Source organism: Zootoca vivipara, chromosome 5, assembly GCF_963506605.1.
Source record: "Zootoca vivipara chromosome 5, rZooViv1.1, whole genome shotgun sequence".
In the NCBI taxonomy this organism is placed as follows: Eukaryota; Metazoa; Chordata; class Lepidosauria; order Squamata; family Lacertidae; genus Zootoca; species Zootoca vivipara.
The window spans coordinates 54772022-54787203 of NC_083280.1; the positions used below are offsets into that span (position 1 = coordinate 54772022).

Here is a 15182-nt window from a genome sequence, read left to right on the forward strand (position 1 = left end):
AAATGTTTCTAGCAAAGTTGGAAAACTGGGTCTACAAAATATTAAGTGTCACGCTGCACTTATTACGGGCGCAGATTGACCATTTGTTGCCTCATCCATTATAAAACCATGACTTCCCTTAAGAGCTCTGGTCCTGTCAGCATTTACATGGTAAACTCTCTTGTCACTTGTAAAATGTAATTACAAATTCTCAGGCCACAATAAACTATTTTAAAATTTGGCCATTTCCCATTTTAATCACCGGTCTATGGGAAATAATTAAGAGTGAAGGGTTCTAAGGAGGCTATGTAGGATGCTGGGTGTAGGTAGGCAGGTGGGGGTTCCATGAAGCAGCTTCCCCAACCTGGTCCCCTTTAAGACTGCGGTGTTTTGCCCAGTTTTTCTACTTGTTTAGTAGGAGTGCTTTGCCTGTTTTATAAGAGAGATGCTGTCTACTTTTTTTTGGTCTCTGCTTTATGGGGGTGGGGCTTGTTTGAAGATGGAATTCTAAGCATCACCAGTTTTCTTCCGTGAAATGGGTCCTCTGAGGCACCCATGGCAGTTTGTTGTGCCCTTGAGCCAAAAAGGTGTCCCTGGCTTTAAAAAAAACTGTACCTTGGGAATTACTTTAGTTTCAAAAATCAGAGAGAAGTTTAACTTAGCAATGGTTTTATTTAAAAACCCAGTGACAATTTGTCTGTACACCAGCTGAAAAGGGAGTTAAATGCCAAAGAGAGACCAAATTAACTAGCCCAGCAGGTTTCTCAACAGACAACATGGGTGAGAGAAGGTCAAGAGTGAGCTTGCTATTTATCAAATACATGTCTAAACCAATTATTCAATTCAACGAAGTTGTCTTTCAACCAGTATGTGCAGTCAAACCTCCCATCCTTAAGGGTTAACGTCATTTGGGTTCACTCTGTGACAAGAATGTTGATCAGGTTTAAAAGCCTCTCTCAAGACACAAGCATTCCTCTTACACAATGCAGAATTAATACAGATTTCCTGCTTTAAAAGAGCTAGCAAAAAGCAACTGTAGGAGGCAAGCTGCAGCTCAAGTCTCACTTTTTATCAGAAAGAGTCACTCCAGGCAGGGTGATTTACCCTATGATTGACATGTTGGAGATTCCTTAGAATACAGCCTCATGTGGACCGATCAAGATTGACCACATTTCCCAGAAAGTAAATTTTTACAGACCTTCAAAAATATCTGTGCAGAAGACAAATTGCATACAAAAAAAATTAACCTCTTAGCTTCCATTCTAAGTCCTAAAAGAAAAGAGGGGAAAGGGGAGAAAGGAAGTAGAATGGTACCACTTAGCCAGGAAGCTCTAAGGGTGATCTTAGGTTTTCCACTCAGCCTAACCTACCTCACAGGGTTGTTGTTAAGATAATATGGTGGGGAGGGCACTATGTACGGGGAAAGGTGGAATACAAATGCAATAAATAAAGAAAATAAATAGTATTTCGCTAAGCGTACTCTCTTTCCTTTTATTGACACAATGCATGTGTACAAAAACATACAATGTAAGAAAGGCACCAGTGCATCCTCAGTTCTCTGTATTTAATATGTGGCTATACTACAAACATGCGGCTTGGGAAAACCCTCCATGTCCCAAACCTGTGCTCAAAAAAGCAACCGCATGTAAGAATTTTGAAATCATGATTGTGTCTAGGATTTTTTTTAAAAAAATTAAAAACCTTGCCCCCTCTAATTCAAGCACCATCTCCCAGCCCAGCAAAAGTGACATGCATTTAGTTATATGCATTCTACCATGAGAGTAACAATTATTAGAACTCTGGTTGCTGAAAGGAAAAGCTGTGGGAATTAGTTATGTTTTAGATCAGGCACGTCCAACAGGTAGATCATGATCTACCGGTAGATCACTGGATGTCTGTGGTAGATCACTGGTAGATCACTGGCTCCCCCCAAAGAACCTCAACAACTTTGGCTCCACTAAAAAATGCTCAACATTTTAGCCCTTAACCCGCCCACCCCCCAAAAAACAGGGATTTTCTCCTGCCTCAGGAAAGCTCAACAACCCCTAAAAATGGGCCTTCCTCCTTCCTAAAAAAAATCTCAACAACTTTGACCTGAACCCCTAAAAAATGGGGCTTTCCTCCTCCCTAAAAAAGCTTAACAACTTTGACCTGAGCCCCCCAAAAGGGGGTAGATCACTGCCAGTTTTTAACTCTGTGAGTAGCTCGCAGTCTCTTCAGAGTTGGCCACCCCTGTTTTAGATCAAATAAAAAGAACCCCTGTTAGTTTGTATCTAACAGTGTTACTCAACTGATGGATAAGGCTTCCATCATGGGGGGTGGGGAGCAGTTTCTGCTGTTTTCCATTGTCCCCTCTCCCTTGCAGCCCCCTCTCCTAATATGCTCCAGTGGGTTCAGGGACAGATTTAAGAAGGATGCAGGTGCTATGGTGGTGGTGTGGGAATCACCAAAATTGCTTTCCCTCCTTGTTCTGCTGAAAAAAAGCCTTAACTATCAGCTGACACAACCACAGGATACAACACACCAGTTAGTACTTTGTAGTCTCATCTGTTGGAAAAAGAACTGATGCTAAGATTTTAAAGGCAATGGCCAGGAAGAGCTTATGCCCAGTTACAATCTACCAGAAGACCCTCAGTGTTCAGCCATGTGCTGCTTGCGCAGTACCAAAGACCACAGTGGCATACTTTTGGGTTCTTGATCCAGGATTATTATTGTTGTTGTTTTGAAATTTGCATACATTTTGCCCATCTAAATTTTCCAGCAATGGCATTTGCTCAGTTCGCATACAGAAATTCCATAGCATTCCATGACTTGTTACACCTGGAAGAAATTCTAGCACAGATGGCAATGCTTTAATATTGTCTAGATGAGATTAGATACTCGGGATTCTAATAACAGGCCCCCAAAACTGGGAGCTACATGCTGGTGTTTCTTAACTACATGCAGCCTAGCTCTGCAGTTACTCACACTACTTTACGGCACTTCACAACAGAATGCAGTTGTTCAGTCATCTGGGGCTGTGCTGGTAATACTGGGTTGTTGCCGTGACTATGCTTGGCAGCAAACTTGACGCCACAAGGTGCAATGGCATGCTTACAGCAAACATATTCCAGTGTACAAATATGGTTTATTATTTGCACTACAGCAGTGCCTGAAGGCTGCTCTCAAGACTGGGGTCTCGTCAATTACTATGCAAACAGCAATTAAGACAACATTATGAGAAACTGGCAAGCAAAGAACTGATCATCAAGACATGTAAAAGTTACTTAACCACCTTGAAAATGCTCCCATCATAATAATGCCAGATAGTGGGTTTAGTATCATCTACGAATCAAATTAGCTGAATTGTTAGTAATTCATCATTCTTGAATAAAAGCACATATTCAATCAGATACTCTAAATGCCAAGCGTTTTGAAGTCCCTGAAGATGCGCCAAGACAGAAGGCCCGACAGGACTCACAAGAGTCTGCTGGGTATACTCTTTCATAAATGGTGTTGCTTCATTTAAAAAATCATGTTTAGAAGTTCACTGGATTCTGTCCTTGAATTTTAGGAGAAATATCTGAAATGAGAAATAAAAATAAAAAATCCTTCCAGTAGCACCTTAGAGACCAACTAAGTTTGTCATAGGTATGAGCTTTCGTGTGCATGCACACGAAAGCTCATACCTATGACAAACTTAGTTGGTCTCTAAGCTGCTACTGGAAGGATTTTTTTTTGTCTGTGTCAGACCAGACCTGTAACTGAAATGAGAAGGCAGCCTACATGAAGGTGCACCTCAAAGATGCCCTTGGCCACAACCACTACCTGCTCTTCCAGGTGAAGTACCACGAACACCAAAATGTCCCTGAAATGTGTTAATGTTCAATTGCTGTAATAGGTTTTGGACTTCATAAATATTCTGTAAATGAGGCTCACTATAGTCACAACCACACCATACAGGCATTCCTGAAAGAATCCTGGAAACTTTAGTTCATTAAGAGTTCTAGAAATTGTAGCTCTGTGAGGAATCCCCTAACAACTCTCAGCACCCTTAACAAACTACAGTTCCCAGCATTCTTTTGGCTGTTAGGGTGGTATAAATGTGCTTTAAATGTATGATATGGATGTGACCCAAGTGTAGTAAATGAAGGGGGAGAAAATTTGCTATACTCACTTCCCTGGGAGTAAGCCTCACTGAACTCAATGGGTCTTACTTTGAAGTAGAGATGCTCAGAGGATATGACTGTGTGCTCACCAGTATTAAGATGCTATAATATTTATGTGATCTTTCTGAGAACTTTCTCTTCAAATAAAATAATATGTTCAATTTATTTGCAGCTTAAAAATCATTTTATAATAATTTTGTTTGACGAGGTTAATCCAAATTTTATCCAATCTTACACAGGCATTTTTAGAAGAAGTCCCAGACAAACTTTCCTGGGAGTAAGCCCCATTTTACATGGGGGGAGTTGCTCCTAAGTAAGCATGTGCTGGATTCTGATGCTAATCCAATTCACTAAATAATTCCTTTACAGTCACATGAAGTGTCTTACATTCTATTCTTGACTCAAGTAGTAAGGCTTAGGAGGATGCTGAGGGGTCTTTAGACCTCCCCAGAGAATAAGAATGTTCCCCCCCCCCTGCAGAATGTACCATTGAAAAAACGACAACAGCGTAAAAAAAAAGTAGTGTTTGCAACAGGACCTGAGCAAATTATGGCATTTGAATTCCATTATCATCCCACACTTCTGCATCTCTTCTGCTACATGAAAGTTCTTATTATGCCATTAGGTTTGGAAGCCTGTTTTCTCTCTGATAGTAATTCTCCAGTGTTCTCACATCTGAAATTGTTTCATATATGTAAACGACATTTCTGCCGCAGGGGGGGGAAAAAGGTTGTTTTTCAATAATGTGACATGCTGATAAGATCCAGATTCTGTACAGTGAATATCTAGTCCAGAAGCAAGATGCTTTAAAAATGCACACTCCCTTCAAAGAGCTAATCAGAAGACAATCCCGACCCCTTAAAAAAATATGAATAACTACTATGATGATCCCAAAGAGTGGATTCTTCCTTTACTACAACATTCTGTACTGGGCTGTAGAAACATCCCTGCCACTTTAAGCCTATGATCAGGAGGCTTAGGACTCAGAATAGGAAACAGCCAGCAAAGCAAATTACTGAACATAAACCAAGAAGCACACAAAATGTGTTTTTTTTAAAAAAAAACCCACCTTAAACTTTCTTTGGAAAACAAGTATAGCAGGCTGCTAGCCCTCATGGTTGCAGAGAAATTCTTGAACATATGTTGATGATTTATCAGAAGCAAGATGGAGAAAGCATTGTTTTTCCATCCTGTTTCATGAGCTCTACCCTCCCAGCACCTTATCCCAAAACGACCTCATAATATCGCTAGACACCTTTTCATTCCAACTTCTTCCCCCCCCCCTCCACTATTCTAGCCTATACTGGTGGCAGCAGTGACTGCTGGTAGTGGAGGTGGGGAAATGAACAGCATAGTAACATCAGGACACAGGATAAGTTGTTCTTCATATTATGCTAGGGCAGGCATCCCCAAACTGCGGCCCTCCAGATGTTTTGGCCTACAACTCCCATGATCCCTAGCTAAGAGGACCAGTGGTCAGGGATGATGGGAATTGTAGTCCAAAACATCTGGAGGTCTGAAGTTTGGGGATGCCTGTGCTAAGGATTCATCCCTGATCCCTTAATTCCTATCATACAGGCTGGCTGGGCCTGATGGGAGTTGGAGTCCAACAAGGTCTGGAAGGCCTCTGTGGGGGGAAGAGAGGACCAGTAAGACATTCAGCTGCCCTTAAAACAGCAGGGCTTTAGTTGGACGCATTCCCAAGGCAGCAAGCAATCAAGCAAGCTGCAGGTGCATGCCTTAAACATGTCATGAGTCCTGCCTCTTTTAATCTCACCCAATCAAAAATGCCATCTCTAGTGGGCTCGGCTGAAGACAGGCTGCGTTATCACTACACTTCATTAAGATTTTTTCCCCCCTATAAATGCATAATTCAACCAGATCACCAATGTAAATAAACTCTGAGAATTGATTCTCAATTTCTGGGTATCTCTGGGAAGGCATAATTTCATATACAAACGAGTAAGCAAAAAGAAACAGAATCAATTATGCATTCCAACAAACGGAGGAGAGGGGTGGGAGAGGGAGGAAGCAAGCCATAGTCCTATATGATATACAGAGGCCAAATCGCCTCAACAAAGCATCTGGGAGAAGACACGTTTCATGAACATTAGACTGATGAGATTGTTTTGACAGTTCGGATAATATAAATGTGTTAGCTCATTGTATTACAAGATAACAGCAACTATATTAAGAATGCACTAGCCCCCTTGCTGTGAGGCCCAGGAGGTGGGGAGGGGGGGTAGAGCACAGGGGCCCTCTATTCCATTCAGCATAATGCAAACTTTCTTACTCCCAATACATAGACTGTAATCAAAAACATCATCTTAAAATTCCAAAAATACCACAGTTTGAGGAACTTGGGAGTCTGGGCGTCCCTAAACGAATATCAGCTCCAGAGGAGAGCTCCAAACGATTATGGCTGCAAAAACCCTCATTTGTACAAGACACAATAGCAATCTGAAGTGTTGTCATTCTTCTGTGTTTTCTTTGGCATGCACCAGCATGCAGATTTTGTTTGGATTTCAGAACACCCCTGTAGCGTTTGCACTGCAGGATTTTTCTGCAGCTTGGAAACAATAAGGGGAAAAGTCGCTGGAAAACTAGCAAGAACCAAACATACCCACAAAAAAGGGTCCATTTTTCCATTAGCAGCCCAACACAATACGCTACTCATGGACTAAATGTGGCCCCACATGTCTGTTTTGGGGACCCACCAAGGATTCCCTTCACTTCCACCATGCACCATTTATCAACTCGGTGCTGTCCAAGAGTTGCCGTCTTTGAATATTCACAAGTCTTTTGGATAGCTTCCCAAATTCTGGGGTACCAGAATTTTGGCAGGACCAGCACACCTCCACAACCCTAAAACCTACCTTTACACACTGCATCTATCTGGGGATAGATTCTCCAACCAATGGCACAAAAGATGCCAGTCCTACACCTTCATGGGCTCATAATAATTGGAATAGAGGGCTTAGGGTGAAAGGAAATGCAACAGAAAAATCCTTAGCAGGTGCATATAGTAATAAATGATAATGCAAATCTAGTGATGTAGGCATCTATGAGTCCAATAAACATGGCATTGCTCTGTCAAGTAAATTAAGATATATAAACATTAATTGTGCTGCATGTGGTTCATGAGACAGCTAAAGGTCACCCCAAATTAATGATAAGTGAAGAAGAAGAAGAGTTTGGATTTGATATCCCGCTTTATCACTACCCGAAGGAGTCTCAAAGCGGCTAACATTCTCCTTTCCCTTCCTCCCCCACAACAAACACTCTGTGAGGTGGGTGGGGCTGAGAGACTTCAGAGAAGTGTGACTAGCCCAAGGTCACCCAGCAGCTGCATGTGGAGGAGCGGAGACGTGAACCCGGCTCCCCAGATTACGAGTCTACCACACTGGCTCTCTGGTCACTGGTAATAAAATGGCTTTTGTGCTCATTTTTAAGCTATGCATCTCTTTTCAACGCACTACCTGTGGACAAATTACAATGAACAAACAGAGAGGGATTTTTTCCCCCAAACAAGAGAAGCAATTTTTATGCACAATGTTGCCTTTTTTGCTCTGAAATAGCTTAGCATGTTAAACATATTTATGAAATTTTGGACAGAATCCCAACAGACTGCTGTTAAATACTATGGTTTAGAAGGCCTTATTCCTCTTGAGAAATGACTAAAACCTTATTTGAGGATGGATACCCCAGTGTGAGCCCAGTCTTTTTTCATGTTACTGATGTCATGTTTTAAGACTGAGTACAGGAGAAGATGACCTTTCAGAATTCAAAGCCTAGCTCAAACAAAATTCATGAAGTTATTTGTAGGCTTAAGTTGTCAAACAATGAATTAATGTACACATCTCCTTAACCAACCAAAAAACAGTGCAAACCTATAAATGTCTATTCAGCAGTAAATCCCAGTTTTCAGTGGCTTTTCTCCCAGTTAAATGTGTATACAGAATCGCAATCTTAACTTTCTTAAAATAGTAGTAGCTTACTTGCGAGTTCTAAGGAGGAAAGCTTTGAAAATACTTGTTCTAGGGGTCACATTATAACCAACATGGTAGTTACATATATGTTACCAATACATCCTCCTATATTTTGTCCATAGCCACATTTTCTCCCTTAGCACTGAAGCTAAAAGTCACACCTGGAATTAGTCACAGCATCATTCTTCTGTTGGGTCCAATAGAGCAGTGTCAATGGTAACAACACAGGTGACAGAAAACTAAGTTCCTGTGTGGAATAGTTTCCACAAATCACACAAGTGATGCGATCACCTTGGTGCTGGTGGTACATGGTTATTTATACAGAGCCTGAACTTCCTTGGAAATTAATGACCCCATTCAAAAAAACAAAGCTTAAACAAACAAACAACAACAGTGACTCACCTTCAGGTTCCAAAGTGGTGTCTTCACCAACTAAATTGTATGATGGCCGAGCCAATGAAAATCCAGCCATGGTGATCATCACCAGGCAGATAAGGCAACATGAATTCCAACTGACCATCTTCTCAATGCCAGTCCCTGATCCTCTTCCATACCTCCATGTGGACTTTACTCCCATCTGAGCTCCTCTACGCAAGCATGGGCTGAAAGGAGCACCTTAAGCCTTGATAATAAGTACCTTCTTACTCCCGATTGCTGCTGATTCTCCTAAGGGAAAAGGAGAAGGACATTTGGTGAGTTAAGGAAACCAGAATTTCTGCATTTAAATTGCAAAATCCCCAGTCATGCCTCCATTTTCATCAATGGTTCAGACAAATCCAGGACCTGCTCCATTATTTATTTTATTATTATTATTATTATTATTATTATTATTATTATTATTATTATTGGAGGACTCCAACATAGGAGGTTCCCTGGAGTCCTGAAGTGAGTTGGAGGGAGAAGTAACATAAGCAACAGGTTGGGTAGGAAACTGGGTGCAAGCCTGTGTGAACCAAAAAGGCTAGAGAAGCACAGAAAGGATTACAAGGAAGCTCAGAGCAGGATTGCCTGGGTGTTTGCTGATAAACTTTCTCTTCTGTTGGAAATCCTTCACTCTATCAGAAACTGCTACAAATTGCACATCATTAAGCTTTAGCTTCATTTTCAAATGGATCATCTGAGGCTGAAGAAATATAGTCATAGTGGTCAAATACTAAGTCCATTCTTTTGGTAAAAGCCTACATAAGTATCAGTAGGCTCTGGAACATATGTATTCAAGTTCTACATCTACTGACTCACTGAGCCAATTTAAAGCTACAGAAATAACACATGGCACCTTACTGGATGTTACTACTTTAGTGCAGGCAGATGACCTCCATGCTTGAATATTTCAACACCTAAAGAATTCCCCTCACACAGAAAACTGTGTGTGTCACTGAAATTAATACCATTTCATCATTTTCCCCTGATGGCCTAGTTTACTGTATTCAGGGAGATAGTGGTGTTGCCTAGAAGTGATAGAACATGCAATCAACCACGTGCACCCTGAACTGATATAATCAAAATAAAAAACTTCCTTCAGTAGCACCTTAAAAACCAACTAAGTTTTTATTTTGGTATGAGCTTTCGTGTGCATGCACACTTCTGAAGTTTTTTATTTTGTTTCGACTCAGACCAACACGGCTACCTACCTGATATAATCAAGGAAGAGCTTTACTACGTATGTGCCATATTGCTTTTGTTTCTCTCTCTTTTATATCATAACCACAGACAAAAAACTAAAAACTCTCACTCAGCCTCAGGTCTCAATCTGTGAACCTGCCTCCAGGGTTGTTCCAAAGGGAAAACAAAATAAAGTACATTTAATGTGATTTAAGCAAGAAGGAACAGCAATACACAACTACGGTACCAATCTAACCTTCAAACACTCCTAACACTATGGCTTAGTATACTTTCCCCCTGCTTAAATTATACAACATATTCCAGTTTTCATTCTAAAAGCCAAAGTCAAATATTACAGTAAGTACAGGCAGTAACCATTTTAGGTGTGTCCAAATGACATCCAGTCGCCAACACGGAAGAATGGGAGCAGAACGGGGTGGAACAGGGGTGGGGTGCACAGGGGCCAGGAATGGAACCCCATGTGAAATGGTCACCACCTCCAGTATTAAGTCGTCAAGAATGCAGAGTTCTAATCCTGAAGATGCAGATTACCAGCTCAAGGCCCAAATAACCATGCAATATTCTTCAGGATTTAGAACAAGGAGCCCATTCTCAGTTTTGAACAGATACACCTGACATTTGAAAATACTCATTCTATACATGCAAAGCAACCTTGCACATTTGCTAGGAAGTAAGCCCCACTATGTTGAACCATCCTATTCTAAACAGTATGTATAAAGGCAGAAAAATACTCCCCTGGCTACAGGGAAGGGCAGTAGGCTCAGTAGTACCGGTAGTAGAGCATCTGCTTTTTATGCAGAAGGTCCCAGATTCAATTTGCAGCATCTCCAGGAAGGGCTAGGAACACCCCCTGTCTAAAACACGGGAGCAAGGGTCTGATTCGGTTAAAGGCAGCTTTCTATGTGCCCTAAATACCTGTTGTATGACTATCTGTTATGAAGCATGAAGGCAGCTTCCTCTGTTTCTAAGAAGAAAATGAAGGAAAAGCAGCAGCCTGGTTGGCCCTCTTGCCTGGAGAGATGCAGCAGCAAAGAGAGGGAAGGCGTTGCTCATTTGGGGAGGAGGGAAATAAGTGTATTAATGGGGCCCATGTCTCCAGGACACATGAATATTTCTTCGTGCTCTTGGGCTGAGGAGTTTTCAGATGCCAGCTCATTGCTTAAGGGAGCTACTTTAATCAAAAAATATCTATGAAGTTTGTTTTAAGCAAATAACATAATTGTGTACATGTGCAGGCCCATCATGTTTCGTTTTACAAAATTACCACATTCTATTTTTGCCCTGTGCAAATCCTTCCATGAATTTGCATGGCAGAAGGCCAAGAATCAATTAGAGCAGTCCCTCTCTCTCTCTCTCTCTCTCTCTCTCTTTATCAAGGTACACACGGCCAGACAATTCAAGATAAAGATAGAGCAACTCGAAGCTCTGTTCAGGGACAGCTAGCCTTACAAGGTTTGGAAGTGTACCATAAAGTGCCCTTTCATGCAATTAAGTCTGAAATCTTCCAAACATTCAACTCCAGAGCATTCTGTTCTGGAGCAAGTGATTACAAGACTGAACATTCTGGAGTATGTGATTTGTGGGCTGAAATGCACATTTGTCTATAAAAGCAGTTGTCCTGAAATAGGGAACTCTGGATTCATCTTGCTGAGATCTGTAACTGTTATTGCTCAACGCTCATATGGCACAGACCATACAAGGGATAGAGTCCCAGTCCAGGAGGCTTGCAAGCTAAACCAGGCAAGGGGAAGCCGGGAGGAAGCGATGATGTGGCATGCGTAGTGGAAATGGAGTAAAGGAGAGCCAGGTGCCAAAGGAGAAGCAGGTAACATGAGTTAACTTTACCTATTGGCGCACCTGCAGCACCTCACCTATGAAACTCAGTTCTTGGTCTCAAGCAATCCACCATTCTTTCATCCCCACCTCCTACCTGCAGTATGGAGAAAGCAGCACTTCTACCAACTTAACAGGACACTTATAGACTCATAGAGTTGCAGAGTTAGAAGTGACCCTGAGAATCATCTGGTCCAAGCCCCTGCAATGCAGGAATATGCAGAATATTCAGGGATCAAACCTGTGACCTTGGTGTTTTTATCAGCACCCACTCCAACAAACTGAGCTTGTAAGGATTGATTGAGATAACGTATGCAAAGCGCTTTGAAAACTCAAGAGAAGGGGTTGTGCACACCCACATTCAAGGCACAAGAGTGTGAGAGAAGTAGCTGCAATCGATAAAACAGAGGGCCAATTGAGATGCACAAGGCGACAGCTCCCAAGAAAACTCTGATGGCCTGGATGAGAACAGCATTTACGAAGCACCTTAGTAACTGGACCAAACAAAAACCTCTTTTGTTCCCTCACACAAACACAGCACCCAGACTTCAGGAGGCAAATAAATCAAGCAGCCATGGCAATTATGCTCTTCTGTGCGATATGGTCAGTGATGGATTTCCAGAGGTTATCTGTCAACTGTGAAAGAACAATAGATAAAGCTATTCTCATTTTACCTATTCTGCTCTCATCCCTGCGCTACCCTCTTACACTCCGAGCACAGCAATAACTCAAGAACCTTTCCTCCCTTTGGCTGCAGGAGACCCAAATTCCAGTTGCTACTCTTTGTTTAGTCTGTGCTCTTTCTTTCTCTCAACCTAACCTACATCACATACTGTGAGTCTATAGGGTAAAGAGCTCTGCTCACCCAAAGATCTAGAAGTGGTATGTTATCATGCTGCCCACAGTAAAGGTAAAGGTAAAGGGACCCCTGACCATTAGGTCCAATCGTGACGGACTCTGGGGTTGCGGCGCTCATCTCGCATTATTGGCCGAGGGAGCTGGCGTACAGCTTCCGGGTCATGTGGCCAGCATGACTAAGCCGCTTCTGGCGAACCAGAGGAGCACACGGAAACGCCATTTACCTTCCCGCTGGAGTGGTACCTATTTATCTACTAGCACTTTGACATGCTTTTGAACTGCTAGGTTGGCAGGAGCTGGGACCGAGCAACGGGAGCTCACCCCGTCGCGGGGATTCGAACCACCAACCTTAGTTATCTCAAAGTATATCAGGGAAAAGTAGTTATGGGCAAAATCCTTCCAGCTCAATATCTGACATAAAATTGCCAAAACTGGACAACAATGGAGACAATGTATGCTGCCCAATAGAGAAAATGCAATCGAGGGTTTTCTAATGTGTTACTTAGTTTTGGCTGCTACTTAAGGAATGTCATGCTTCAGAAACAGCACATGCAATTCCTTAAAACGTTTACCAGTAAGATCTTTGGTGAAATAAACCCTTCAGTGCACAATATTTTCTTGAAAGGTCACTGTTGATTTGATACTTAAAGCTAGAAAATGGGACTGAGTCAACCTCACACAGCATATTAAAGAAACTGATGAAATATATTATCAATAAAGGGCATGGGAGGCTTAAAAGCATGCAATCCTTTTAAATAAATTTAATTTCTATAGCTGCGTAATGGTTATAGCCAGCCACGGAGACCCATTTGTTCTGCTCCTACAAACCACCTAAAGTGCTTCTCTCAAACCCATCAGTCCCTCACCAGACTACTGATGCCTTATTACAGGATTCATAATCTCTCTAAGAGTATACAAGTTACCCATAACTCTATCTTAATGGAAATATATACTGTCAGAATTTTAAAAGGGGATATAACATAAGGCTTTGTGAGGGGGGGAGAGAGAAGAGGAGACAGAATAGTTTATTCTATGGAGATGTAACAAAAGTGAGACTAACATCTTACAACACACTTAACTTCAGCAAAACTACCAGGCAAGAAACTTGAAAGTCCAACTTGATATATTTTTAAAGAGCACAATTCACTCTTTCCCTATAAGACATTGGAACTAATATACCCCTTACACGTCAACAGCAAACTCAGCAAGCCTTTGAATTACATAATTCTCACTACATCATTTCCACGGGGAACATTAGTCTCCCCAATTACGGAGTCCCGCTTCCATCTCTCCAAGCATATGGGCCTCTCTAGAAGGTGGAGGGGGTGGGGACCCAGACTCCAGTTCCTTCCCTTATCTTACATGCTATAGTCACTGCTGGACGGTTTTATAGGGAGACCTCCTACCCTGGGGTAATTATGTACCTATCTCAATGTTTGGCACACAGTCCCAGCATGCTTCTTGGCCTTCACAATTCTGGCTTCCTGACTACAATAGCATAATCCCTCCTGGAGTCTCAGGCTCAGTGAAAGCCACACGTAGTGTTTATTTTTCCTCTTGAAAGGGAACTCTTTTCTCTCTTCTATACTGCCCTATACTGGGGAAGGAGTTGTCAGCCACCCATGATTGATGGCTAGCCTGGCCACCCGCTCATCAAGTCAATTTTCACCTCAGTCACATACCTGCCCAAATGCCTTTGCCAAACTGACAAGCATGGGAAAAAACAGCCTGGGGTTGGAGCCCTACCAAATTCCTTCAAGCTGCCACATTTATTTACTTTTTTTTATGCGCAGGCAAACAAGTTGTACTTGTTCTAGAGAGGCAGTAATTAAATTCAAGCCTAAGTATTCATTTTAATCTAGCTCCATTGTTATGTGGGCAGTGTTTATCACTCCCCAGGGAGGTTGTAATTTGCAGAGAGTATGTCATTCAAATCAATACTCTGACCTGTGTATCCTCCCTAGGCATTTAGAGTACAGCCACACACACAAAAAAAAAATCTGTGCAAGTGTGGATCAATGTCCTCCACCAGCTTATAGAAAATTAGCTGTATAGCAATTAAGTGACAGTAGACTGAGTCTGATCGCAGGAGGAGAGTGAAGCCCCACTAACCCCTTCACACTGCCATCTTCAAAGGGATCGGCTATTAAACATTAATTCTGGACGGTTATTCGGGAAAACAGCCTGGCAGCATCAATAGTTTTGCATTGTCTGAACTTCCTTCATTCACTTTTCTTGGGGACTAGCCTGTTTTTCTCCAAGTCTTCTGCAGATCAGAAAGAGAGAGGGGGAAATCTGCATTTTAATTGACATTCCACAGAGGTCCAGAGGCCGCTTATTGCAGTCTATTCAAACCAAACAGGCTTTTCAGATGAAAATGAGTAAAGGCAAGTAGAAGATTTACAGGGATTTGGTACAAAAGAGACAATGGGGTTTGAAATGTTGATGGCGCTTCACACCAGCCACATAATGGGCCCCTGTTTGAAAGGCAGTTTTATACACAGAATATATATATATAGAGAGAGAGAGAGAGAGAGAGAGAGAATATATATAAAAAATTGGGATCTCGTCACTATTATGGATCGCATCACTAACACACACACCACCTCCCCAAGAGAAGAACCTCCTGTTCTCTTGGTTTGTGTTATTTGCACATCATGTTTCCACTAAGCTCCATGTAAATCACTTCTCTCCATATGCACAGATTGTTGCAACAGTCACTAAAGGATTCCATGTGGGGTTTTTTTTTGGG

At 41.9% G+C, this 15182-nt stretch overlaps 1 protein-coding gene across 10 annotated transcripts in view; it reads right to left on the minus strand.

The window, feature by feature from the left end:
* FGFR2 (fibroblast growth factor receptor 2) overlaps nucleotides 1-15182 on the minus strand; it is a 141599-nt gene that overhangs the window by 96703 nt on the left and 29714 nt on the right. For all 10 annotated transcript variants that reach the window (XM_060274788.1, XM_060274792.1, XM_035138088.2 and 7 more), the window contains exon 2: nucleotides 8519-8782. In XM_060274788.1, the coding sequence (XP_060130771.1) occupies nucleotides 8519-8693 (175 nt within the window). In that variant the 5' untranslated portion in view covers nucleotides 8694-8782. The remainder of the gene's footprint in view (nucleotides 1-8518; nucleotides 8783-15182) is intronic.